Source organism: Anser anser, assembly GCF_964211835.1.
Source record: "Anser anser genome assembly, chromosome: Z".
NCBI lineage: Eukaryota > Metazoa > Chordata > Aves > Anseriformes > Anatidae > Anser > Anser anser.
In genome coordinates, this window is record NC_139723.1 from 12146495 (window position 1) to 12173733 (window position 27239).

Below are 27239 nucleotides of genomic sequence, written 5' to 3' on the forward strand. Positions count from 1 at the left end.
TGCGTCATCCTCCTCCTGTTCAAGAGATTCATATTTCGCACGCACAAGCATAAGGTGAGCTGCCTCTAATCGATTTTTTTTACAATCGCGATTATTCGATTGCATATACATGGTACAAAAGTTAGTGTTAATATGAGCAGCAACAAAGGTCCTGCTATAGTTGATAGCAGTGTAGTGAGCCAAAGTGAGTAATTAAACCAGGATTCATACCAATTCTGGTGGGCTTCATTTTCTATTTTTTTGTTTTTCTAGCCCTTCTCTCAATTTAGTCATTGTATCCCTTACTACTCACGTATGATCTGCATATACGCAACACTCCTCTCGTAGGGCTGCACACAATCCTCCTTGTTGTAGAAAAATCAGATCTAATCCCCTACGATTTTGTCGTACAGATTTCTCTAAAGCTGATATAGATTGCTCGATACGGGCCAAATCCTCATCTACAGCAATGCGTAGAGAGGTAAATTCTTGGCTTTGTTTTACCAGAGAGGTAATTTCAGTTCCGGCTCCTGCAGCCCCCAGAATCATCAGAGTGGCTAAAGTGATAGCCGTAATAGGCTCTCTCTTCCTTAAGTGTTTTTTTTTTTTTTTGCCATAGCATGTTGGATGTACATATACTCCTCAGAATGGTAAAGAATCCTAGGTATAATTACTACCTGTACACAAAAATCATGAGACGAGTTGAACAATTTCAAAGATAAGCATGGAGTTACCCCCAGAGACGAACATACCCATCTGGTATTATCTGCTGGTATTAACCATTTTTCTTTGTCTAATTGTGTAACATTTTCTGTAATATTGCATAGATGGAACTTCTCACCAGGGACCGTGCCTACGCACCTGCCATTCCCAGTTACTTCCGTTAACGTTATTCCTACATCCCTTCCCCAATTGCATTGTGGGGGATCGGTTTCGTTTGAACGGGTGGTTTCTCCCAGATCCCCAATGGCGTCGTAATATGAGGGCCTTATATCAAGACATAACCAGCAAGGTCTAGGCACGTCTGGATTTGGTTGATTCAACAACTGATAACTAGCATTCATGATTCTCCATATGTTATTCCCGGTCACCCCTTCATTTCTAATCCCATACTCCGGGTTTACTGATTTATTAGCAACCTCCAGTGGTTTAGGGCTATTAGGAGTTAGCATTCTAAAAGCTTGTGTAGGCTGAATCCTCAAAACACTCCCCGACAGTTTCTGATTTGGTCCCACCCGTTGGGGACTCTTAGTCTCTTCCTTCTTTATATAGATGATGCCTTCCCTATCAGTCCCCCAGCAGTAGTTATCTGCTGAACAACATGGTGATCTTCCCTTCTAATCAGGCTCCATTTAAAAGGTTTGTGAGGGTGCGCAGACCCAGGAACAGTGTAAACAATCGTACCCATTACTATGTATCGCAAAAAAAATGGCTAGGGCCCATTTTCCAGAGTTCTTTACCTGGCCACGTAATTCCCCACCGTTTCACTCTCTGCCTCGCTTGTCAGTTCGGTTGCAGCGAACTACAAGGTGCAAGTTCTTCTTGGCAGCAGCAGTGTTCTTCAGGGGAGTTTCTCAGGTAACCGCGACCTTTTTCTGATCAAACAGGTCCCCTTTCCTCCTTTTTTTTTTTACGATACATAGACAGTTAGACCATACTTATCGAGTTCGTTTCAACGTGAGCTTTAAGTCATCAGGGCCTGCGACCGCTTCCCATTCACTTGTCTGGATCGGTCCTTTCACGCGACTGGCATGTGTCCACCCCTTCTCAGCCGTCCGGATAGCCGTCTCTGTGATAAGTAAAACAACATAGGGGCCTCCCCACCGTGGTGTTAAAGACGTTTCTTTCCATGTCTTAATTAGAACCCTATCTCCAGGTTGTATCCTATGGATTGCTATATCTAGCTGTTATAAATGACTGAGTCCCAAATAGGATTACAATCAAAGTTTACAATTTATTAAATGAATAGAGGCAAGCAAACAGCGCTGGGTGCGCCGGGAGTCTCTGCTCCACCAGGACGCACACCCGTTACGTAAGGCATCTACTTTTTTATACTCCTAGGCTAATACATATTTATTACTACTTCTAAAAGAGGCAAGGTTATTATAATTGGTTTCCCGAATCCGATGTCGCCTGCTTATCAGTCTCTGTTACTTTCTCAGGGGCTGCTCGAACAGGGAGACAGGAAGGCCCTCATTCTTCCTCCTTATCTGGTGGTCCAGGGAGACAGGAAGACAGGAAGGCTCTCATTCTTCCTCCTTATCTGGTGGTCTCTTGGCCGGCTATCAGAAGTTACTGCACATCCGTGCAAAGTCAGTAGTTTTTCTCCGAAGAAATCCCTTGTTCTTTTCGCGCCTAAACCCAGGCCTCAATGTTAACCCTTCAAAACCCCTTAGTGGCACGAATTGCTGGACCATTTCTTACAATTCCTCCCTTTTTTTTTTTTTAATCATCAATTCGTGTCTCTCCTTCAACCTTTGTCAGTAACAATTGGATTTCATCAGTCAGTTCTCGGGGTGTCCACTTCTTAAGCATTATTATCGACACGTCACCTTTTCTCTCCACTGAAGTCATCACAAATTGGGTGCTATTTATTACTCGCCGTATCAACAACGTAAAGCAAGGTATCATACAAGGTATAAACAATAATGTCATTACACCACATAAAAATAAAAACAGCATCCTTTTAACCCATGGTTCACCAGGCAACCATGAAAAGAAATCCCAATCCATACCCTTCCAAGTTTGTACTGGGACGTGGGCTAACTTTCTAATTTCCTTTGTTATCTGCTTGACCACTTTTCCATTATCATCAATCTGTAGACAACAATTAGAATCGTTCAGTTTTCCACATACTCCCCCTTCTTCTGCTAGTAAATAGTCTAAGACCATTCTATGTTGGAATATAGCATTTCTCATTTGAGTGGATTGGTCAGCCAAAAGATCCAAGGCTGTCGCTGTTTGATTTGTTACAACCTCGAGGATAGCTTGCAACCTAATTATTCGGTTCAAATTATAAATAGGTTCTCGGGCTCCTGATATCAACTCATTTGGGTTCCAGGTGGCTGGCCCATAATGCTGTATGATTCTTTCAGGAGGCCATTCATCCTTTCCCCACTTTTGGGCACTACCCCCGGTTAAGGAAGTATCTATAGATCGTTTCACTCTGTTCAGGTCATCATATAATCTTATTCCTAAATGATCTCCTTGTGTTTGTGACAATAAAAAGAACAAGGGTCTTATGTACCCCACATAGCATACTCCCGACCAATTTTCAGGTAGCCTCTTGTAAGCATGTTTGCCACACACCCAATAATGTCCCTTTAGGGCCCATGTCCCATTTGGAAAAGGACCATTCCATCCCTTTTCAGCCCTTGGGGCGTGATAATACAGAGTGTCCTTGTTACCGAGTGGTCCTGTTACAATGTCTGCCCCGTTCGTACTCGTATATGCGCACTTCCAAGCTCCCGCATCGGGTTTCCACTTACAGTCACAATTCAGTTCTCCTTGGTGGCCAGTTATATTATAAGCTGACCAGAAATGCTTAAAGAACACTCGCCTCCCATTTTCATTCTGCCATCTCCAGCGATAGACCCGCACCACATGCTGTTCCTTAGTTGTGTTATCATGTTGACAGTCTAAGATTCGACTATCGAATTGTCCCCCCGCTTGGGCTCTTGCCACAGTTTCACATCCGGATCCAAAAAAATTCTCTGTATGAGCATTTCAGCCAAGTCCCATTTCTCAGCTGAACATGTGTGGTGTTCCATTTCCCACTACGTGCTGTACAGTTTATAGGACTACATCCAGGATCGATACAATCATATCCAGGTGACAGAGTCCAATTGCAAATGCTTTTTCCCACCGCCACTGTTCCTGTTCTGTTCAAGCAGTATACACCCCGAGCTGACGAGTGTAACTGCCATGGGCCTCCTTCCTCTTTCCAAAATTGCTTCCCATTATGAACTTCGCTCAGATTACTGACCCACCACTTGGGTTCAACTGGGCCTGCTACCCAGGGCCAACTTTCAGTTCCCCCCGGTCCTCCACAAATCCAGCAGTTACTAAGGTTAAAGGCCCTAGCCACTTCCTCCCCCAAAGTGAAAAAGTTATTCTTCCATTCTTGCCCATGGCCCAATTGCCCCTGTAGAAACAATACCAGAAAGTATAGCATTTCTTATCCTTTTTCGTCGTCCAATCTTGAGAGTGTGGGAAACGCCTTCAATCATGAGGTTGGGCCCGCTTTCAGAGCTTGTGTTACCATTCAGCCCTTCGGGGTGATCCAGCTCCTGGAAAAACTAATCACAATTTCATTATGGGTTTAAGAGATTCTCATGTTACTTTTCTCAGGACAACCTGATCTTAGCGCGGGAGAAGTCCGGTCGAGGCCCTCTCACTCGGCAGTCAATACCCATAGGGGTTGCCTCCCTCGGTAGACCATACACACCGCAGTGGAGGGTCCTACCCCGGTCTTGCCTTCTCCCTTTCCTCCCTTCAGACTTGTCCTCTTTATCCAGTGCCCTTAATTCATGCAGAACCTTATTGCTGGGATATCAGTTCCTCTTTAATCTCAGTTTCAGTTCCCCAGGAGTGGACTCAACCCTCCAGGCTTCGGTAGTTATTGGTCCTTTTATTCTGGATGCGTGGGTCCAACCCCTTTCTGCCGTTCTCACAGCTGTTTCAGTAGTAAGTAAAACAAGGTACGGTCCCTCCCATCGGGGGTTCAATGATTCTTCTCTCCAGGTTTTTATTAAGACCTTGTCTCCTGGTTGTATTTTATGAATAGCAAATCCTAAAGGTGGTGTCTGAGTCATCATCCCAATTTCTCTTAGCTCCTGTAATCTCCTTCCAATGGTAATTATGTATTTCTGGATACTATGATCCTCAACTACATTGTTCCCTAGGGGCATCCCTTGAGAATAAGGCATACCATATAACATTTCATATGATGATAATCCAGTCTCATTGTGTGGTTTAGTTCTTATGTTTAAAAGCGCCAATGGTAAGCATTTCGTCCAGGGCAGCTGTGTCTCGATCATTAACTTAGCCAATTGTTGTTTTATTGTTTGATTCATCCTTTCTACTTTCCCTGAGCTTTGTGGGTGCCACGGAGTGTGGTATTCCCACTGAATACCTTTCAAGGGGTACATCCTTCAAATCTTTGTGGCTGGCTTATGTTCGATTATTTCCACACAATTGTGTTCCAACGGTCCTTCTTCTGGAACGGTTCCTAGAAATACTGCTGGATATAACAGGTTAGTCGTTTTCAAGGTTATGTCATCTTGTTCAGTTAGTATTGCCTGATATTTCATCATCCGGCTGGGTGATAACCAGTGGCCCCCCTTTTGTTCTAAAATGGTTGTTACCATATGTGGTCCAAAAACTTCAATATGTTTTCCCATTCGAAGGCAAATAATTTTCTACTATCTTTATCAAGAGGTATGCAAAAGAAGGCATCCTTTAAATTTATCACGGTAAACCATTTATATTTCCCTTTCACAGATGTTAACAATGTGTAAGGATTAGCTACTACTGGGTGAATGTCCTTTGTTATTTCATTTATTCCTCTAAGATCTTGTACAAATCTATACTCGCCATTTGGCTTCTTTACTGGAAAAATTGGAGTATTGTATTCCGATTTACATTCTTCCAGAATCTGATATTTGAGAAATTTGTCAATAATTTTCACTATCCCCTGCCTAGCTTCTATCTTAAGTGGATATTTTTTGATTCAAACAGGTTTGGCTCCTTTCTTTAATTCCACCTTTACCGGTTGTGCCAGTTTCGACTTCCCTGGTACATCTGTTTCCCATACTGCTGGTATAACTGCATTTTCTACTTCTCTTGGAATATTAACAAAGGGTTTATCTTTGTCCTACTTTGAGTAGAATTTGTCCTACTTTGGACTCAGGTACCTTCATTATTAATTCTCCATCCTCAAAGGTTATTGTTGCATCTAATTTGGCTAATAGATCCCGTCCCAAGAGTGGCATCGGGCATTCTGGTACATACTAAAATTCATGGGTTAGTTCCTTACCCCCAAAACGCAAATCAAGGGGTCGTAAGAATGGCCGTTCCTCCTCCTTCCCTGTGGCTCCAATTATTGTAGTTGTCTTAGTTCCTAATCGTCCTTTTAAACTATTTAACACTGAATATGTTGCTCCTATTACATTTACTGACTAACACAGAGAAAGAAGCTCCCATAACCAACAAAAAATTCAAGCCTCTGTCTTCGTTTCCTAGCTTTATTTCAACTAGTGGACCTGCTAGGGTAGATGCCCCAGGTCCCCGTTATTCCTGACTGTTGTAAGTTTGTCCTGCAGCCTAAGACAATTTCTTTCTGATATCAGGGGCCGATTGCCCTGGAAAGAGGCTAGCCAGTTGCCTCTGTTTGTTTGTTTGTTTGTTTGTTTGTTTTTAAGCCAGGTCCATTTTTTTTTCTCATTGCATTTCAAAGTTGGTCCAAAAATTCAAAAATTCCATAGGGGTTTCTTTTGGACCTTGTTGGAACAGATTCTCATTTCCCATTTTAACCAGATTTTGGTATTTACATAATTTCCGGGGTGATTAGGGTCTCAGTGAGGGGGTCGGTCAGGGGAATGCAATCGTTGACAGTTCCCTGAGCGGTCCCATTGGCAATCTGAGCTCACACAGGAACTCAGGTTGTTTCAAGAGTTAGCTGCTTTTCTGTTTCCACGACAACTCTCTCGGACCCATCACGGTCCCCCTGCCCCAGAGGGCTCACACCCGCGATTTAGAGATCTCAGCCTCGGGTTGAGACGGAACTATTAACATTCCTACATCCTCTTCCCCTGCTCATTCAACTTCAAACAGCTCTGTTAAATACTACATGCCACACAACCTTTAACACCTTCAACAACCCTTTTAACACTTCCTTTATCTTTCTCCAGCCCGTACTTTTCTAATGCCAACACCAAATGCTCAGTCAGGGGCCAACTTAATTCCAAACCTTTTCCCTCCAACATGCTGAAACAACATATCACTATACAACATTTCATCCTATTTTCCTTCTCTCCTCAAAAACATTAATTGCAAGACACTGTTATAGTCGATTGATCCATAAAGTGGCCATTTAGTTTATATAGTGGCCACCATTGATTGCAATACTTAGTGAAAGTCCTCTTGCTTTCTGTGCCCCCATTTCTAACAATATCCTTCCAATGTGCCAATATGCACCCAAGGAGGCTTTTTCTTTTTTAGGACGTCTTTTTTTTTTTTTTTTGGATTTTCTCCTTTTCCTTGATTTCCCATTCCCTTTTATTTATTTATATTAGTTACTGTCCCTTGTTTCAATTTCCACGCAAACCTTTTTATTGCAGGTTTTTACTATCTTTTCCTAATCTTCTTCCCAAATGTCCCAATTCTCTGGGATTAAACTCTTCTTTCCACATACAAACTTTACTATTTCAGATTATTAATGAGCCCCATTCCAATCATAAATCCGCAGGACTTCGGAAAAACACCTGAAGCACTCGGCCTTCTGTCTTCTAGACAAACAATAACACCTTTTCCACAAAATTTACATTTCAATAAGACCGAATTTCAAGCCAAATGCTAATTTTTCTCATGCACTTTGTTAGTAAGCCTACACAAAACAAGGAATCACTCCTGTGTATCCGTCAAGATGGGGGTTTAAAAAGGTATTGAGGCCTAAATAAATTCGCTCTCCCCCTTCTTACCAAATTCCTAGGGCTCAGGCCCGAACCACCAAAGAAGTGACTCTCCGTTCTACCACTTTGATAATCAGTCAGCCCCTCTCCCCCGATACTTGGGAAACTGACCGAACACCACCGCGAATATACCCAAACTTTTAAACTGTTACTTAGATAATGCTCCCACCTTCCTCCTTGACACAGTCAAAACATTTAAGAACAAAACAGGATTACAAGATGCACCACCGGGGGTGGATTGTTAGGATATAGAGGTGGTAGGTTATCCAATGACTCCCATTCATCATCTTTTTCTTTTTCCTTTTTTTTTATTTTTTTATTTTTTTTTTTTTGTTCTCTTCTTCGTCAAACTTCTCGTCTGCTTTTAGTGTAAATATTGAGGCTGGAAAAGGACGTGAGATCCTGATCCATAATCCTGCATAATCACTTTCCTCCTGGCTAAAAGGTTCCTTTGAGTTAACATGTAGATTTAAAGCCTGGCAAACCCAGTCTTCAAAAGATCCGAAAATAGGCCAAAAGACATGTGGTCTTAAAGGCTCCTTTGGCCATTCTATCATACAATACTGAATCATTTTTACTTTGCTTTTTCCTTTTCTGGGGCCCCTATCGTTCCAATTTCTAATCATTATCCCTAATGGACTTTCTGGTGGTATGTCTGGTAATTTGCTCCCTTTTCTCTGGTCCCGGGTCTTCAATTTTGTCTGACCCATCTAGGAATTTTACTGTGGCAATTCCTACAGCCCTTGGTTGCCTTAGTGAGAGTGTCTTGCAGGGGGTTTAGGACCTATCACCCACCCACGAATCCTATAGGAATCGCTTCGGTCCTTCACCGGCCAAGTCCCTCGCGGGAGATTGGAACCGCGGTTAGAAGACCTCCACAATCGCTTCGGAACTACGTTCCGTCTCAGTCACACTCTCACACACACAGGCAACCGAAACCCACCCAACCGAACGGTATACACATTAAATACTTACGACTCCGTCGTCTTCGTTCGGATCTTCGCGCGCAGAATTACGGGCAAAATATAGTGCTGCAGCCGGCAAAGGGAGCTCATAAAAAAATCTAAATCTTTGCTTGCCCTTATTCAGGTTCAGGATGGTGTTAGCCCCGACCTGACTCGAACAGGAGCCACCAAATGGTGGGGGCGCCCCTCCTAGATCAAGTCAGAATTCAGGAACCAAGACCATCCCGGACGAGCCCCCAATTGTTATAAATGACTGAGTCCCAAATAGGATTACAATCAAAGTTTACAATTTATTAAATGAATAGAGGCAAGCAAACAGCGCTGGGTGCGCCGGGAGTCTCTGCTCCACCAGGACGCACACCCGTTACGTAAGGCATCTACTTTTTTATACTCCTAGGCTAATACATATTTATTACTACTTCTAAAAGAGGCAAGGTTATTATAATTGGTTTCCCGAATCCGATGTCGCCTGCTTATCAGTCTCTGTTACTTTCTCAGGGGCTGCTCGAACAGGGAGACAGGAAGGCCCTCATTCTTCCTCCTTATCTGGTGGTCCAGGGAGACAGGAAGACAGGAAGGCTCTCATTCTTCCTCCTTATCTGGTGGTCTCTTGGCCGGCTATCAGAAGTTACTGCACATCCGTGCAAAGTCAGTAGTTTTTCTCCGAAGAAATCCCTTGTTCTTTTCGCGCCTAAACCCAGGCCTCAATGTTAACCCTTCAAAACCCCTTAGTGGCACGAATTGCTGGACCATTTCTTACATAGCCACCAAGCCTTTCGCTTGCAACTCCCTCCGTTGGTTCATAAGCTGTATTAAATAAGGTTTTAATTGGATATCCTGTACCTGGGGGTGATCAGATGGCATCTCTAAATCATAAGGCATACCATACAGCCTTTCAAAAGGTGAGATTCCGACATCGGCTCGGGGCTATGTCCGGATATTCAATAGTGCAAGCGGTAAACATTTCACCCAGGAGGTTTTAGTCTCTATCATAAGCTTTGTTAGTTGCTTTTAATTTCACCATTCATTCGTTCTACCTTTCCCGAACTCAGAGGATGCCAGGGAGTGTGATATTCCCATTTAATTCCCAGAGCCTTCATCGTGTCTCGGGATACCTTTGACACAAAGTGTGGGCCTCGATCAGAGTCAGTTGCTTCTATTACCCCGTATCTGGGTATGATGCTTTCTAATAATATCTTTACCACGGTTTGAGCTGTGGCCCTTGCCGTAGGGAATGCTTCAACAAAGTTTGTGAGGTGGTCTACAATAACTAACAAGTATCTATATCGCCCCGTTTTTGGAAGTTCAGTAAAATCTAATTGAATCTTTGCAAAAGGTCGATGTGCCAATTCTCGTCCTCCTCCCGGGACCCTTTTTCTCATGTGTTGAGCATTTACCCTCCGACAAGTTATGCAATCATTTACGATCCTCTTTGCTATATTATAAATCCCTATACACATATAATATGTGGCAAATTGATCCACCAACGCCCGAGTACCCCAGTGCGTCTGTTCATGAAATCTCCGTAGCACCCTCATAGCTACTGATTTTGGTAACACTTCCCGTCCATCAGGCAGTACCCATTTCCCTTTATTTTATTTTTTATTTTTTTTTTTTTGAACCCCCATTTGTGTCATCTTGTCTTCTTCTGTATTAGTGAAACAGAGTAAGGGGAGGGGAATGGGTCCATTCGACCACAGGGAGTTAGTCGGCCCGCACTTGTAGCAGTTTTTATAAGGCGGGCTTTCTTCCTCTGAACAATTGCATTCAATCCCATCAACTCCCCATTCACTCCAGCAATCATAACATGGAAATTCCTTTAAGCCTTTCCCACAGTATTAAGTATTATATTAAGCATTATTATATATTATTATATTATTAATTATTATATTAATTATTATATATTAAGTATAAGTATTAAGTATTTCCCACAGTCTGGGCAATCTTCCCTCGTTCTTATAATTCTTATACTCATTAATGCTGCCCTTTTTGCCTCCTGATCTGCTAGATTATTACCCCTAACCTGAGGGGTGAGGCCTTTTTGATGCCCTTTTATATGTACTACAGCAATTTCTTTGGGCTCTCTGATAGCTTGTAAAACCTGGGTAATCAATTTCTGATGTATTAAACCCTTTCCTTGTGAATTGATGAGCCCCCTTTCTTTCCATATTTTACCAAATGTATGTACTACCCCATAAGCATATTTTGAATCTGTATATATTGTACCGCTTTTATTTTTCAACAATTTTAGGGCCTGCAATATGGCATATAGCTCGCAAGCTTGGGCAGACCAGCTAGGGCTCAAAGGTCCAGATTCCACTATCTCAAATGTTTTCTCGTTTACTAACGCGTATCCTGATTTTTGCTTTCCCTCGACTACTCTCGAGGAACCATCCACATATATCTGTTCACCGATGGGTAATTCCACCTCCTCTAGATCAGGTCTCAATTTCGTTTGCTCTTCTATATTTCAGAGGCAATCATGTCCTAAGGACTCATTTGGTTCCCCATAAAGAAATTGAGCAGGGTTCTGTAGGGAGGTTGTTCCTAAGGTTAATTTTGGAGAGGAAATCAAAATTCCTTCATATTTTAATAATCTGGCGTCAGTGATCCATTTCTCTGCCTTGTGTTGCAGTACCCCGCATATATTGTGTAGAGATATTACTTTGATTTCCCCCCCAAAAGTGATCTTCTGTGCTTCTTCCACTAACAAGGCAGCAGCTACCACTACCTGCAAACAGTTTGGCCAACCCCGGCTAACCGGATCCAATAATTTAGACAAATAGGCCACAGGTTTTTTTTTTTTTTTTTTTTTTTTTTTACTCCCTGCCCATTCTTGGGCCAGCACTCCGTATGCTGTGCCTTCTGCGCTGTTCACAAAAAAAAACAAAACAGCCTCCTTAAATCTGGTAAGCTTAACACTGGGGGGGGCGTACTGGTTCCTCCTTTAACTTGTTCAGTCGTTCCTCATCTTCTTTTGTCCATTTGAGTAATCCATCCTTATTCAGCTTGTTATATAAAAATTTAACCTTTCCACTATAATCTTCTATCCATTGTCTACAGTATCCGGTCAACCCTAACAGTTGCCGTACCTGCTTTTTAGTTCGCGGGGATGCTAAAGCCAATATTCCACTGATTCTGCCTGGGTCTAACTTCTTAGTCCCCTTACTTAACTGGTGACCCAGGTACTTTATCTCTTGCTCCACAATTTGTAATTTTGCCCCTCTTTTTTCTTTTAAAGGGTACAGAGGGTACAGATTAACTCGATTCTCTGAGCCAATCCAAAGGCTCGCATATTCGCTCTCCTCTAAACAAAAAGGTTCCTTTGCACTTACATAAACGTTTAAGGCTTGGCAAACCCAGTCTTCAAACGACCCGAATATGGGCCAATAATTTGCCTACCTCCCCAAACTTCAACACAATAATGAATCATTTTTACTTTATCCTTTCCCCGCCTAAAAGGGGAATCACTCCAATTCTTAATCATTAACCCCAGTGGACTATCTGGGGGAATAGGGGGCAACCTAGCACTAGGCATTACCCCACCCATGGGACCAGAAGGCTTACTCTTCTTCTGTCCCATCTTCCGGAGTGCCTTCACACACACACAGAGCCGCTTCCCCCTGGTCGTGGCCCAGTCCCTCGCGGGATGTGGGAACCGCACTACTGAGGGGTCCGCACTCACTTCGTCCGCAATTGGACGTCTCACACAGACGCACTCCGGGATCACCAACCCCAACCGAACGGATCACCGGCCTATACTTACCCACCCCGTGGGTCTTCGTTCGGTCTTCGTGCACAAAGATTGCTTGGGGTTACCGGTTTTATTTGCTTGTGCCTAATTTGGGGTTCGTCGGTGAAGGGCTCGAGCGGGATTTCCCGTTCCCGGGGCCACCAGAATCGGCGGGGCGCCTCCCCTAGAGGGATTCCCAGTCAATCCGTCTTCATCCGAGTCACGGCACCAAATTTGTTATAAGTGAGACCATACAAATTTCTTGGTCTATCAGAAATATTTTATTAATTAAGTAAGCAGGCACAAGCAAAACAGCGCTGGGCGGCTGGGGAGTCTCCGCTCCACCACAGCACGCAACTTTCCCTTTTCAGTGTCGCCGTTTTGTAGCATCCAAGTTTCGGCTTGTCAGGACTTGTTGGACCTTCTGAAGCTGCGCAGTTCGTTGTTGGGGGTCGTTGTTTTTCTTTCAATGATCATGCGTTGTGCTCGTGTTCAAGGGGGAGGGTAGTGAAGCCGGAAACAGTATTTCACAGAGTCTTTGTTTTACCAAGGATGTTTATCCAACACCCCCTCCCCACTATCTACTTGCTTAGTCTTCCCCCTTAACAAGGTCGTAAATTGCAAAACCTTATCTTCTCAGCAGATCCTCTGAATTCCTTTTAAAGACAATGAACAAACACCCGCTAATTTATCACAGTTGGCAAGCACAGGCTAGGAAACTATACCCTGCAAGACACAAATGTTTGAGGTTATTTAGGGAAATTTGATTTCTTTACTGTAGCTTTACTAGTATAATTTGTGCTCCCTGGACTTTACTCCAGGGAGTGAAGGTTCTCAGGTTGAGTTCAGGAATCACCACCAGCTCTTCAGCCTCCGGTATAACACGATTTTCTCAAACTTGTCTGTCCTCTTTTTTATTCCTGACCTCTCTTCCAGTTGCTAGCATCTACAATGGGATCCAAGTTTCCGCCTCTCCTTATTTTCTTCTCCCATTTTCCATTGAGTGGCGAATCTCCTTCCCCATTCTGATTCTGGAGACTGAGGTGTGATTCCCTCCCCAAAGGTGCAGTATCTGCACACAGGCTGGATCTTGGCTTTCTTACGTACGTGGTTAGTACACAAGGCTGAGATTCCCCAATCTATTCTTTCTCTGCTAGCTGCTTGATTTTATGGAAAAAGTTGAGATAGTTTAATGTAAAACTTTACTCGTTCATAACTTGATGGGCTAGACCAGAGGATAAGGAGGATTTGAAGGACATCAGAATAAATGTCATCTTGGATTTCAATTTCACTAAAAACTTTAATGGTTCTTTTTCAAGACTATCAGGCAAAAATGCTTTTTTTTTTTTTTTTTTTTTTTCCCATGGAACTTGTTAGGAATGAGTTAAGTAGTCGTCTTTTTGTAGGTCTCATGGACTCTCCCTTTTCAGATTTTTATTATGGCTGGTTCTTTAGAGAAATGATTGTAATAGTTTATGCAGCACGTTATACAGAGAGTGCAGAAAGTAAATGTATTATTGAAACCCATAGGGACTGACAACAAAGACAACAAAGTCGTTTCACAGTACAGTGGCTGCTGGTCTTAAAGCTGAGATAGTGGCTATGACAAGTTCAGTTCACTAATGGTTTTACTGAACCACCAGAAAATGTTGCATCATTGCCATTTATCCTTTAGTGTCCTCTAATCAGAGTTGGGCAACTTCCTTCTTATCAATTTATGTCTAAGCACAGAAGAATCAAGCTATCAAGAAATAATGGTGGGAAGGTAAAGAACAGGGCTGGAGCCTTGAGGCACATAAAGAAAAGACAAAAAGCAGAGAGTAAGTCGTTAATGACTCATCAGGGTGGGACAGGATGTGGAGATGGCATTTCTGTGTGGCTGTGAGGTTTGTATGCACGTGTGGCTGCTGGCTGAGCCAGCACCACTGACACAGAGAGTCCCTGGCTGGAGTGCTATGGGATGTGTGCCTGGGTACAGGACACACTGCTAGGAAAAACACATCTTGGTGCTTGTGAACATGGGAGTGAAATCAGCTTTGTGTTAATGCAAACTCACCTTTTCCTCCAGTGAGCCCTTCTACTGGGTTCACTGCGTTGTTGCTGTGGCATTGCAGCATGATTTCTTGCTGACGGGGACAGGTGAGCACGGCTGGTACCAAAGTCAGAGCAGCAACGGATGGAAAGGACAGGGAGTGCTGCCTGCACTCCTAATAACAATAATAAAAGAATGTAGGCCAAATGCAACAGCTGCCGGTAAGTTTCCTCTGACCTTTGTGCTGTACGCGGGGTCTGGGCGCTGCTTTCGGCCTTGCTCCTTAGCACGGAGTGCTTTGGCACGGAGCCCCGACACCCCGAGCACCCACCCTTTGCATTGTGCAGGATTATTTGCACAGGGAAGCGAGGAGCAGGAGGCAGTGGAGCTTTGGGACAAAGCATCACTGCAAGCTGGGGCAGGATGTGTTTTGTTTTGTTTTGTTTTGCTTTTTTTTCCGGGGTCGGTGGGGATCCATGCAGGAGGAGCGTGAATCGCGGCGGGTGCGCCAGGCTGCACAAGGTTGGCTCTGGGCCCTGGGCGAGTGGACCGAGGGTGGTGCTCCCTCTGCTGATAAAAGCCATGAGAGACACTGACTTTGCTTTCCAGGACGCGTGTCGAGGAGCCCAGACCCCGACAGCACCAGCTACAGAAGCATAGGACCGAGGGTTGGCAGCAGAAGACAATTTTCCAGCCGCCTCTTCCAAGTACGAGCTCCTCTTCCTCTGCGTTTGTGCATGTGCTCGCTTACAGGCAGGATAAAGGGAACGAGAGGGTAAAACGAATGCAAGCTGTGTGTTTGCTTCCAAGTTGCACGGAAAACGCTGGTGAGGATGTGCTCCCAGCTGCAAGCCCTGAACTTGGCAGCCACAGAAGCTGTTGATTTAGATGTGTGGGGCGTCACCGACAGGCTTAGAATTGAAGGAGTTTTTTCTTGCCTTCATGTTCCTTGCTTGCAGTTTGTTTCAAGCTTGTACAGGTTCAGGTTCACCACTCATCTCATGTGACCAGGGCAAAAGAGCAAGTTTAGCTGTTTGGTTGTTTTTTTTTTCCCCCCTCTCATTTTTTTTTCCTTAAATCAGTGGTTTTTCCCTCTTCATTTTCTTTAGTGTGGGAGCTGTGCCTCCTGCTGGGGCTGACTTCCCCTGCCTGGCTTGCTGCCAGCCAGGCTGCTTGGCAGTGAGCATGCTTTTCAGAGATGTGCTGGGGCAGATGCTGCTGCCGCAGGGTGCAAGCAGAAGCCTCCTTGTGTGACAGCAGGCAGTAAAGCTTGGGCTTTTGTGTTCCCCAAAATCACAAGCAGCCCCAGCTAGTGGCTTGACACTATTTGGTGTTTCTTTGGCAGGCGCTCACTGACTGTGCTGTTTGTTTTGCAGAATGGTGACTGCCAAGGTGTGGGTGCTGAAGAAGCATTTTGAGGGTTTCCCCAAGCCCAGCGACTTTGACCTGAAAAAGATAGAGCTGCCAAGCCTAAAGGATGGAGGTAAGTGGAGCCCCATCAGCTTTTGCCTGGAGGTTGTTGTGTTGCTGACGTATGGCTGTGCATTTGTAGAACTGTCCATGTGTCTCTCTAGCTCAGATTTTCACAAAAAGGCTTGGCACGGCTTGTGGCAAACCATGTGCCTCTGCAGAGCAGAGCAATTGCTCAAGGACATGTATACTGATGGGTTTAGTGCATTTTCAGACGTGCTGGCATCTGATGATACACATAGAATTAGGAGGCTGAACTTTAGCTCCATCATGTGGTGGCTCTGGCATGCCTTTCGAAGTCCCACAGCACTTAATCACACGTGGTGCCTCATGAGAGAGGTTTTCGACTCTGTTTGCAAATAAGCCTTGCTGGAGAAAATTGCTGAAGTGATACACCCTCAACACCAACCGTTGTAAGGAAGTGGCATTTGTTTAATTTAGGAGGAGAAAGAGAAGTGAACCTTGGCCACAGCAAGTGATGCAATTCTAGTAATACACAAACATGCTTTACTGTTGTAAAATTGTCATCTGCTTTACCTTGCAAAATCCTTTGCAGGAAGCTGGAGAAGATGGTAACCTCTGGCAGTGGGTTTTCAAAGAATCTTTTAATAGAATCACAGAATGGTTTGGGTTGGAAGGGACCTTAAAGATCACCCAGTTCCAACCCCCTGCCATGGGCAGGGACACCTCCCACTAGGCCACTAAGGCCCCATCCAGCCTGGCCTTGAGCACCTCCAGGGATGGGGCATCCACAGCGTCTCTGGGCAGCCTGTGCCACTGCCTCACCACCCTTATAATGGAGAATTTCTTCCTAATGTCTAAGCTAAATCTATCCTCTTTTAGTTGAAAACCATTCCCCCCGTCCTGTCATTATCTACCCGAGTAAAGGGTCCCTCTCCATCCTTTTTATAAGACCCCATTAAGTATTAAAAGGCCACAATGAGGTCTCCCCGGAGCCTTCTCTTCTCCAGGCTGAACATCCCTAGCTCTCTTGGTCTCTCTTCATAGGAGAATGAAGGAGAATTCATAGGAGAATTTTACTTGGATTTTTTTAGTATGGACAGATAGTCATGGGGGACTCCCACTGCAGTGAGAGTGAGGCCGTAACTGGGAGTAGTTAAGGCTGGAGTCAACTGGGGCTGGTCTTTCATTTAAAGAAGTAACAAGGGAAGACTTCTGGGAAGATTCTGCCTGCATTCAAAATCTGCTTTTTAACAATGCTTACCTATGATTTTTGACCATTGTAACAGCATGAGAATATGAATAAAAAGAGAAAAAAAATACACAGGCTTTACTTATGTGTTTAAGTTTTGAAAACGGTGGAGACTATAATAACTTATTTAATGCTGGAAATGTTGATAAAAGAATGAACCTTGATTTTTGGCTTCACATGTACATCCATACCATGCTGTTCCTCACTCCACTGTTTGTCCTTTATGAAATTTACTCCAGTTTAGCAGGTGTGTCAAAGAAAACTCATTGAAGTGCTAGTAGTACTATTTAGGTTTACAAGCTGAAGGTTCGAAATATGATCTCTCTTGTAGGTACTTGAAAGCAATTTTATAGCATGCGTAGTTCTGTAGAGTTCATACACATTTAAGCAAAAAGTGATGCATACAGGTATTTACATGACATGGAGTCATTTTAAAGAGGCAGTCTTTCCTATGTTACACAGTTTTCTTCCTGCTCACTCTGAGCTGTGGAGGAATATTTGTGTCCAAATATATTTCTAGCTTATGTTAACTTGGCTGCTGCAGCATGGGCAATAGAAAGCATTATTAGGTGGAGGTGAACAGCTAATGCAGATTAAGCTACCTAGAAAACATGTGCTTTCTGTTCAAGGGAGCAAAGTGGTGTTTATATATGACATGTGCCAAGGTCTCTTACCACCCTCTGTTGGATGAATCCTGAGAAGGCTTTTTATATATATAGGTCAAAAAAATTCGTGTTTTGCTCAGGGGTTCTGGCCTATTGAGTCTTCTGCAGAGAGAGGAGGCAGATAAAGAAAAACAGGACAGAAAAGAAGCTAACTTTCTAGAGAGACATTTCTGAAAGTGTCTTGTAAGAGCACAGTGGTAATCCAGACAAAGCTACTGAATGTCATAGCTTCTTTTGGGTAGTTTTTTTATGCTAATATATGGGGTTTTTGAACTTTTGGGAGTTCTTAAGGTTTTTGTTAAAAGACTGGCTTGTGGAACCTACGCTTTATTGTACTGCTGATGCCCAGGAATTTGCTTTGTCTTTTGTTTCAGAGTTGCTGCTTGAATCAGTGTTTCTTAGTGTTGATCCTTACATGAGGTATGTCTTCTTCCCCTTGTTTTCTTTTTTCCTCCCTTTAAGTTGCTCGCTAACTCACTTGAGCTCCCAACTGAACCTTAAAAGAACATGTACTGGGAGTGTCCCACATTGCCAGAGTCCCAGATTTTAGCAAGCTTGTTCTTAAGGATACATATTCTAAATAGTCAGTTGCTGATATGCCTGTGTTAATAGTCAGTAATTCAAGCAGAAGGAGACTGGGAAAATTTACCCAGAGCTATGAGGATGTCTGGTAGACTCTAGTCTCAGAAATAATTCTTTGGAGTCCCAAACTTTTCATAGTGGTGGACCATGCAGGGAAGATTAACACTATCCAGTCCCGGACACTTTAGCTCAGTGTTCAGTCAGGGTGGTATGCTTGAGTAGGTGTCCATGGAAGACATCCAATTACGTCATTACCGTGACAAGCTCTTTGTGGTCTGTTTGGCTGCACTGCTTATTACTGTTTCTGGGTCAGGCAGTAGATACTACTTAGTATACTTGGAAGATCATTGAAGTTGCTTACAATAAGCTGTGTCTCTGCCTGTGTTACAGACCTTACAGTCAAAGGGACATGAAGGAAGGAGACATAATGATAGGCACAGAGGTTGCCAGGTAAGATGTTCAGTTCTTTTTTTTCCATCCATGCGGCAGATGTCGAAGAAATGTACTGACACTTGGAACATTGTAGCCTATGTCATGTTTTTTTGCCTTCTTGGAGAACAACTAGGCCTCTGTTGCAAACTACATGTTATTTCTGGAGACGATATTACAAGGAGAGGCACAAAGGGCCAACTTTTGTACATGGCATGAAGGGTCAACTTCACGTTTTAAAATCTGATGTGCAGAAATTGCAAGCCCCAAACCATGCATGCTTACAATTCCAGCTGTGACTATCTCAGTGTCACCTAAGATGCAACTCTAGATGTAGCCAAAAGGCTATCTGATCTTAAGTATATCCTTTTCTAATCTTGTGGTAATGATTTAGCTATACAGATGGTTCCCTTTGTCTGCTTGCTCCTGCTGCGCTGCCTCTAAGTAGCCATCTGAGAACATCTGTAGCCTCTTACTCTTGTGGTTCTCTGCAGGAACACTGAGGGCTGGGATATTTTCAGTATTTCAAGGGTGCTTACCTACTCCTTCCCAAGCTAATCTTCCCGTTGGGATGAGAAAGTGGAATTTCCATTTTGCGTAGAGATATCCTAAGTGTGAACTTCTGTTATTAGATACTGCCTTCCATCTGTTCCTAAGGAGCATTTTGTTACCACAAGAGGTTCCCTCTTCAGGATCTTCAACTTTTAAATGAGGTGCAGGTTTTCTGAAAAGGTAACTGCTTGTCGTAGCCTGTTTGTGATTCAGCTTCTCACTTTTCCATCCTTTAATCCTAGCATCCTCTTTCCTACCTTTGAGCTCATAGGAACCCAGTCTGAATTCATACCAGACTGATGTTAGTCGTTTGTCATGGGTCAGGCTGAGTTTAGAATCCTCATGCCCAGTTTTCCTATGCTGATAAGAGACAGTAGCCATTTCAGGGAAGGCATCAGAAGCCTACAGCATCAGTAGGGTATGGACTAAAAGTCCTGACATGAAATATTTCTTTTCTTCTGCATCAAAGGGCAACAGGAATAGAAGAGGAAAGAGACAGTTAAGATTTTCTCTCTGACAGGATATTCACTTTTTTTAAAATCTTTTTTCTTTGCTTGAACAGGATTGTAGAAAGCAAGAATCCAGCTTTTGCGGTTGGGGCCTTTGTTGTGGCTAACAGTGGCTGGAGAAGTCACTTCATCTCTGATGGGAGAGGCCTCCATCTCCTTCCTTCAAGCTGGCCAGAATCACTCCCCAAATCTCTGGCTCTTGGGACAGTTGGCATGCCAGGGTGAGTATTATGATTCATAGGAAGCTGTCCTCTGGATTTTGCTATGCAGGGTGTTTCTGATTTTTTTTCCATCGTATTTTTCTACTACTATACTGTCTGGTCACTCTGCTTTAAAAAAGAAAAAGAAAAAAAAAAAAACACAAAAAACATGTATGTATCAGGACGCCCTCACCCTACAGAGGGTCTGAAGTTTGGTCCATCCTTTTGATCAGAGACTTGCCTTGGAGATTTTGGTGCCTGTCCTTGAGGATTTGTGGTAAGGCAGGAAGAGGATCCAGGAGGGATTGCAAAGAATCAAGTCTGGATTAACCTGAGTGGATTATTATTTAATTTATTTAATATTTTTAATTAATTAATTCATTATTAACTATTATTTAATTAACTGAGTGGATCAAATTTCAGTGGTTTATTGGCCATTCTGCTTCTGCCTATTATGCTCTTCTGCTATCGCTGTATTTCCAGAATTGTTGCCAAAATGGCAAGAGACAGCTGTTGTAAGGTGGAAGAAAATAGCAGTCCTTTAAATCACACTGCTGCAGACAGAGCTATTATGCAGGGGAAGCCATAATCACACGATTGCTTTCTCTCAGAATCCTGCTCATATTTCTTATCTCCTTCTGCGTAGTTTTTACAGGAGCTCAGGACTCCATGAGTCTTGCTGACACAGAAGGCTTTAAAAATTGTAGGAGTATTCCAAGTGATGCAGAACTCCTCAGATTTCATTCTGACATCACTCTAGATGCATCTTTTTCTAGACAGCAGCAATTCACCCTTTCAGTTAGGAACAAGTGGGAAGGAGGCTCTATACCTGAAGTTAGAAGAAATTAAAGAGAAACTTCTTGGGATTCTGGGCCAGTTGATCTCATTACTTCTTACTCCTTCAACTTGTGAGCCCAAGGAAAGCTGTTTTCACATAAGGCAGACTTCTACCACACCATCCAGCTTCCCAGTAGTGTGTCTTATTTTTCTGGAGTGGCTGTAGCCTTATAATGGAAGTAAATGTGCTTACAAGCCAATTTAGAAAGTTGCACCTTTTTTCTTTTTTAATAGTATTTTTTAAGGAATGAGGAAAACTAAATCTTGTTCTGGTTGTGATGATATTTTGCCTTATTGTGGTCAATTCAGACCTCTGTGTCTGTTTTCTTTTATTGCTTGTTGAGCATCTTTCTTTTTCTTCACAGCCTTACTGCATATTTTGGTCTGTTCGAGGTCTGCAAGATGAAGCCAGGAGAGACAGTGCTGGTTAATGCTGCAGCGGGCGCTGTGGGCTCTGTGGTGGGGCAGCTTGCTAAAATTGGGGTGAGTGGCATGAACTGCTTGTCCTTTCACCTCAGAAGGCTGACCTGGCCTTCTGAGACCATGAATGGTCAAGGCCATGAATGATCAGGAGGGCAGGCATTGCTGAAGGCATGCCTGTAGTAAGCTCTTGAGATGGAACAAGCTGCTGAAGAGGTAGCAATGCTAGCTTTGGTTTGCTAGAGCTCAGGAACTCCTATGGTCGCAACAAGTGAATGTAAGGGAGAGCCCTCCACCCAACACTCTGACTGTCATCCCGTGTTGTGAGGGCGTTTAGAAATGTTTTTCTTTCTTTCCTTGCAGGGTTGCAAAGTGGTTGGCTGTGCTGGCTCAGATGACAAGGTTGCTTATCTGAAAAAAATAGGCTTTGATGAAGCCTTTAACTACAAGACTGTTACATCTTTGGATGAAGCACTGCGTAAAGCCTCTCCCGATGGCTATGACTGTTTCTTTGACAATGTGAGTTCAGAAAGAGGGCCCGGACCTGAACAGACTATTATTTTCCTTAGACTATAGCAGAAACTCAGTATGGAGTTTCATCTAAGTGATACGTAGGTTCTGTAAGAGCTTACTGTTTCCCTGTTCCCTTCCCAGATTTTTCTGCAGCTGCTGTGGGTGGTAACAGACAGAACAAACATTGAAACGCGAAGTTGGATTGTTAGTGCTAATTGAGGCTGAACAGAGAGGAACAGGTCTATTCCTGGCCCCACCTTGGAACACGCAGTCTTCTGCTGTTTCTGGAAACGGAGGGAGGATCAGTGGTCCCATGTTAAGTGGTCCAAGTGGCTACAAGGGTACCAGTAAACAAAGCAGTTGCAAGGCAAGCTTGTAAAAATTCCTAGAGTAGTCTGTCTACAGTTTCTGACCTCTCGCTGGTAGAACAGGTTTTAACAGGCAATGTGGACTGGTCTCAGTAGGCTGCTTGAATGTGAACGTCTTGTTCTATAGGCTGGGAGAGTTTAAGAGTATGGATGCAGTCAAACCATGTCAGTTCACCCTCAAGCCAGAGAATGAGCCCACTTTTTTTTTTTTTTTCATTTCCTAGTATACCTGGTGTATGCATTATACCGAGCTTTGTGAAGCAGATACAGAGTTAAAACTGGTTCCCTCTGTTCACAGATAATTTTTAGAAAGGTGATGTAGTCCTTGTAGGCGTTGGCTAAGAGTAAGGGTTGCTGCAGCCAGTCTTTGGAGGAATGGAGGTCAACTTCCCACCCTTGATTGAACCTGTTCTTTTCAGCACAACATCTCAATGCTGGCAAGTTTTTGGCAAACAATGCCAAAGAGTGGATTTTCTCTAATGCTGCACATCCTCTGCTTTGTGTAGGTGGGTGGAGAATTCTCCAGTATTGCCATCAACCACATGAAGAAATACGGAAGGATTGCAGTCTGTGGAGCCATCTCTCAGTACAATGACTCCGTGCCCCAGAAAGGTGTGTGCCTACTTCCATGTCTCTAAGTTTAGTTACTATTTGGTGACGGCAGAGTGGGACATAGTGGGAAATTCCTGAGATTTTGCTGGTTGTTTCAGCGTGCTAGTTGAGTCCGTGTGTGCGTATATATTCAGATAACAAACCACTGCTCTGGGGCAGCTGTTGTGTGACCACACTTACGTGTACACGCAGTCATACTCCTTAGTACACACTCATATCAGATGGAGAACATCAGCTGATTAGAAATGAAGGAGAGACTGTGAAATAAGAATCCCCAGGGCTCTGAGCAGATACAGATCAGTGGAAGGCAGCAGGTGTGGTGGAACGATGGCATTTACACAACGCATACTTTCAGATGAGAAAATGGATTTCCCTCAGGTTTTTAGATGAAACAGTTGGTTTTAATTTGTTTGTGTGTTCTTGTTTCTTTCTTCGCCCATCTCATCAGTGCTAATGTTTCAGTTAGTGGTGAAATTGTTGGGAAATATGTCTGAAATTAATATTCAATAGCATTAAATTTTCCAAATTTGCATTCTAGAAGAAATGAATGTTCTTAGGAACTACATTCTTTTTGACTTTAGACTCTCAAATCACTTTAAAAATGGGACAGGCTTTTTCAAGTGGGGAGATTATCACACATTTTTATTACTGAGGGAACTTTTTTTTATGTATGTAACTTTTTTTGAGCCTTAGCCAAGAGCACCAGAGCTCGGCAGGCTATCTAATAATCAGTGAAAACAGTACTTTGAGGATTAAGCTGAAGCCCCTCGGCAAAGGCCATTTTACTTCTGAATGAAACTTTTCACAAGTGCTGGGTGTTCAGCCTCACACAGCTTTAACAGCTCAGGGCTTTGTTTTCCAGGATGGCTCTGTCCCTGAACCCATGATCTTATTATTCTGGAAATTCTTTTTGGAAAGAATTGAAGTTGCCTCTGGCTGGAACAATGTGATTCAGTGTCCTTTACTGGCTAAAAGCTCTCTTTATGCATTGGGTCTCATTTCAAATGAGGCTGCCATTACAGGCAGCTTGAGGGTTGGTTTCTTTCTCCTGCAGGACCTTATGTTCAGATTCCAATGATCTTCAAGGAGCTTCATATGGAAGGGTTTATTGTCACTCGCTGGAATAACCGCCGGGAGGAAGGTCAGAAGGCACTGCTGAAATGGGTCCTGGAGGTAAGAAAGGCAGGGGTAATTTTCTTTAAAAGGTGTACTTGCTTACCTCTTTGCAAGGGCGGGTCTCTTGTCATAGCTGGTGAACTGAGGTCCTGGTATGATTTTCTTCTACCTGACGTGATCTTTGAGCCTTTTGAGGACACTCAAACCATGCTGAATATGCCTGATGCCTTCCACTTCACTGAGACTTGCGATATTAGCCTGTGGTCTTAGATTAGAATCCCAGAAAACATATAAACTTTGGAAGAGGATCCTTCCAGAACCATTCTATACAATTCTCTGGCAATGAAGAGTTTCTTATTTAGAGTAATTCCTCTATTTCTCCTTCAGAAATCTCCTCTCATTTGTAGTATGAGCAAGCATTTCCACTGTACTGTTGTGCTGGAATTACTGGCAAAAATCAGTGCCCTTATGGAACCGGGAGCTGGGCTCTAAAGGGAGTTACCAGGATTTTTTTTTCTTTAATTTTATTTTTCTAAATGGAGGCCGAGTTTAAAACTTGATTCATGGCTGTGAAAAATATGTGAGCGTGAACATTGAAGGCTACAAGGCTTTTATCTTTTACAAATTGAGGATTTGGGGAGGGTCATCATTTTGATTTGTAATTCCATGCTTCACTACAGATAGAAACAGGCCTGGCTTTGAGGAAACAATCTACTTGCCCATTGTTTGGGGACTGAGAAGCACTAAATCTGTCCTGGTGATTTTTTTCAGCAGTGACTGTTGCTCCCTCTTCTGACTGCAAGGGGGGGAATCGTGCTACAAAAGCAGATTCTTTTATGGAATCACTATACCCAAACCTAGTTTTGCAAAGTTACCCTGTTGTGCACCAGCTTGCATGTTTCAGACGGAGCATACAAGCTGGAGAAAATTCATTGGTGGCAATTTAGTCTCATGAAGATTGTGAAAACTAAGCAGCTGATGAATGATCACTCAGCAGTTTCCTTTCCTCCTTTTGACAGGGAAAAGTGAAGTACCATGAACAAGTCACTGAAGGATTTGAGAACATGCCAGCAGCTTTCATTGGAATGTTAAAGGGAGAAAATCTTGGAAAAGCTATTGTAAAAGTCTGAAGGCCACACATTCCTCGGGAGGCAGGCAAAGGAGAATGTTTCTGTTCAGCTTTGTGCTTCTAACTCACTGTTCAAAAGGTATATTTCAATATTTTTGGTGGAAGTTGGTGAAGATAACCTCTTAATAACTGGTCATATAACTGTAAGTGTATGCCAGTGGGTTTGCTCTTGAAGAACTTGAGACCTGCTTCCCGAAGCTAAACAAAAAAGCCTTAAAACTGTTTAACCTCATCAGAAGTGTAACTGATTTAATAGTAGTTCGAACAAATCTAAGTTGACTCGTAGAAAGAAAAAGGCCATTCTGAAAGGTTTTCCAGCTGATGGCACATCTGATGACTAATGTTTACCTATTGATTTGGTCCAGAACTCAGCAAGAGGGAATTTAATTTTGTAAACAATATTAGGGAGCAAAGATCAGGCAAACTGTTCAGGGGTTCCCAGTTTCCTCAAAAGGCTGGCAATTTTTTTAAAAAAATATCAGGAAATACAGGCATCTTAGTTATTCTGGGCCTATGGAAAGAAAAAAAAATAAACCTATAACGGATACTTCAGCTGTGTCACAGTTCTCTTTGTGGAATGCCCTGCTCTTCACTTCCTTGCACTTAACACACATGCTTGCAATATTTTAGCCACCCTATTTCTCCCAGCAGATCCCACAATACGGGTGGTATGGCTAGGTCACGTATTTCCTTGAGTAATGCGGGGATTGGTGTGTAACCTTAAAGCTGGGCTTGCCGTGCTGTTCACCCTGGCTGTCCCTGAAGATGACATCCATATGCTGGCCCTATCTGTGCTACATTCATGTGCAGGACCTGCATGGTGCTGAGTGAAGGAGACTCAGATTAGCAACAATAAACATCTTAGACATATTGAAAGAGCTGAACAAGAACACTGTTAGCTACAGGCTACAGTTAGGTTACAGAAGGTGATGATGTTCCATCTCCAAGTGAAGAATAAACACAGATATAGAATTCTTGGTTAATTTTTGTTTTCTTGTTATTGATCTCTGAAGAGAGATTGCAAAAGGCCCTAGTGTCTTTACAGGGGCAGAATTAGATGATCTGTCTGTCAACAGGAAGAGATCATTTAAGATTTAGAGCAACTACTAGAGGAGAGGTGCTTGTTGCTTTTAGGGGTTTCTGAAGGGAAAGGAGCACCAGCCTGTGTTAGCTCCAATGCTGTGGTTTTCAACTGGCCTCTGAGAAAATTAATACCACTGCACAGTGTGGAAAAACATAAAAAAGGGAGTTTGTTGCCAGTAGGTTTCCATTCTCCTATGTAGAGGCTTGCTTTTGTTTCACCTTTCTTTAATGAGAAATTTTCAGAAGACTTGCAAATCCTAAAATACTGAATTGTTTTAAGGTCACTAATTTCACGATCTTTTGTTTCAAGTAAAGCTGTGATTTGTAGCCAACTAAAAACAATCACCGGGGGTTCCTGTGAACTACCTGCAAGGTAGTTCTACTACAAAAACAACTTTATTTGTAAAACAACAACACCTTTCATTGTCAGGTATCGAGATATCGCCTTGAGTTCTCCCCGTAGTTTCTCCACTGGTTGTCCTTGTAGTTTTTTTTTTCCAGTGTGTTGAAAATAAAGAGTATGAAAACCAAAAGTTTTCCTGACTGTCATGGGACCGAGAGTGTCAGTGGCACAAGAGTAAAGATAGGTTAAAATTCACAAAAACTTTGTATTTTTCTACCCTTGGTCTATTTCTCCCTGTGAAGCACACAGACTAACCTTGTGAGTACAGCTGGCATAAAGAATTTAACAAGGTGCCAGGGTCCCCTGGAGAGCAAACGTACAGCTGTGCAGTGCTGGGATAGGCCCTGTCTGCCAATAAATGACTTGTGTGCTTTTAGGCAGAGCACTAGTAGTATCACTGCTGTCCAGCCTGTCTTCCATCCAATTGCACAAGGACTGTGAGCAGGCAAACACACTGGTGGCTGTCACCCTTTGTCTAACGCTAACACTCTGAAACTGAAGAGAGAAGCTTCCTGGGAAAGGAAAAAGGAGTTCTGGAGTTTCTAGAAGTTCCAGAAGGCCCCATGCTCTCCTCTAGCCCATTACCTAGAGCTACCACCACCCCCGTGCACAAAGGAAAAGGCACAAGGCATTCCCAGAGTGCCTGCATAAAAAAAAATGTACAGAAACAGTCACTGCCGCCTTGTGGAGACTTGCATGGCACAAACGTGTTTTCTCAGGCAGCTGCAAGTGGGAGCA

At 43.2% G+C, this 27239-nt stretch overlaps 1 protein-coding gene across 4 annotated transcripts; it reads left to right on the forward strand.

Annotated features, from left to right (window-relative positions):
• The first annotated feature begins 35 nt into the window (after window positions 1-35).
• PTGR1 (prostaglandin reductase 1) lies at window positions 36-25567 on the forward strand. Of its 4 annotated transcripts, none has more exons than XM_083819140.1 (11): window positions 36-54; window positions 15010-15107; window positions 15777-15883; window positions 18123-18168; window positions 18721-18780; window positions 19874-20041; window positions 21223-21340; window positions 21641-21796; window positions 22665-22770; window positions 23825-23943; window positions 24906-25567. In XM_083819140.1, exons 3-11 carry the CDS (start codon window positions 15778-15780, stop codon window positions 25014-25016), a joined length of 990 nt encoding a protein of 329 aa, XP_083675266.1. In that variant the 5' UTR covers window positions 36-54; window positions 15010-15107; window position 15777; the 3' UTR covers window positions 25017-25567. The 4 variants fall into 4 exon arrangements, with proteins under 4 accessions (XP_083675266.1, XP_083675264.1, XP_083675265.1 ...); XM_083819138.1 differs by lacking the exon at window positions 36-54 and adding an exon at window positions 14274-14621; XM_083819139.1 differs by lacking the exon at window positions 36-54 and adding an exon at window positions 14901-14922.
• Window positions 25568-27239: the final 1672 nt, after the last annotated feature.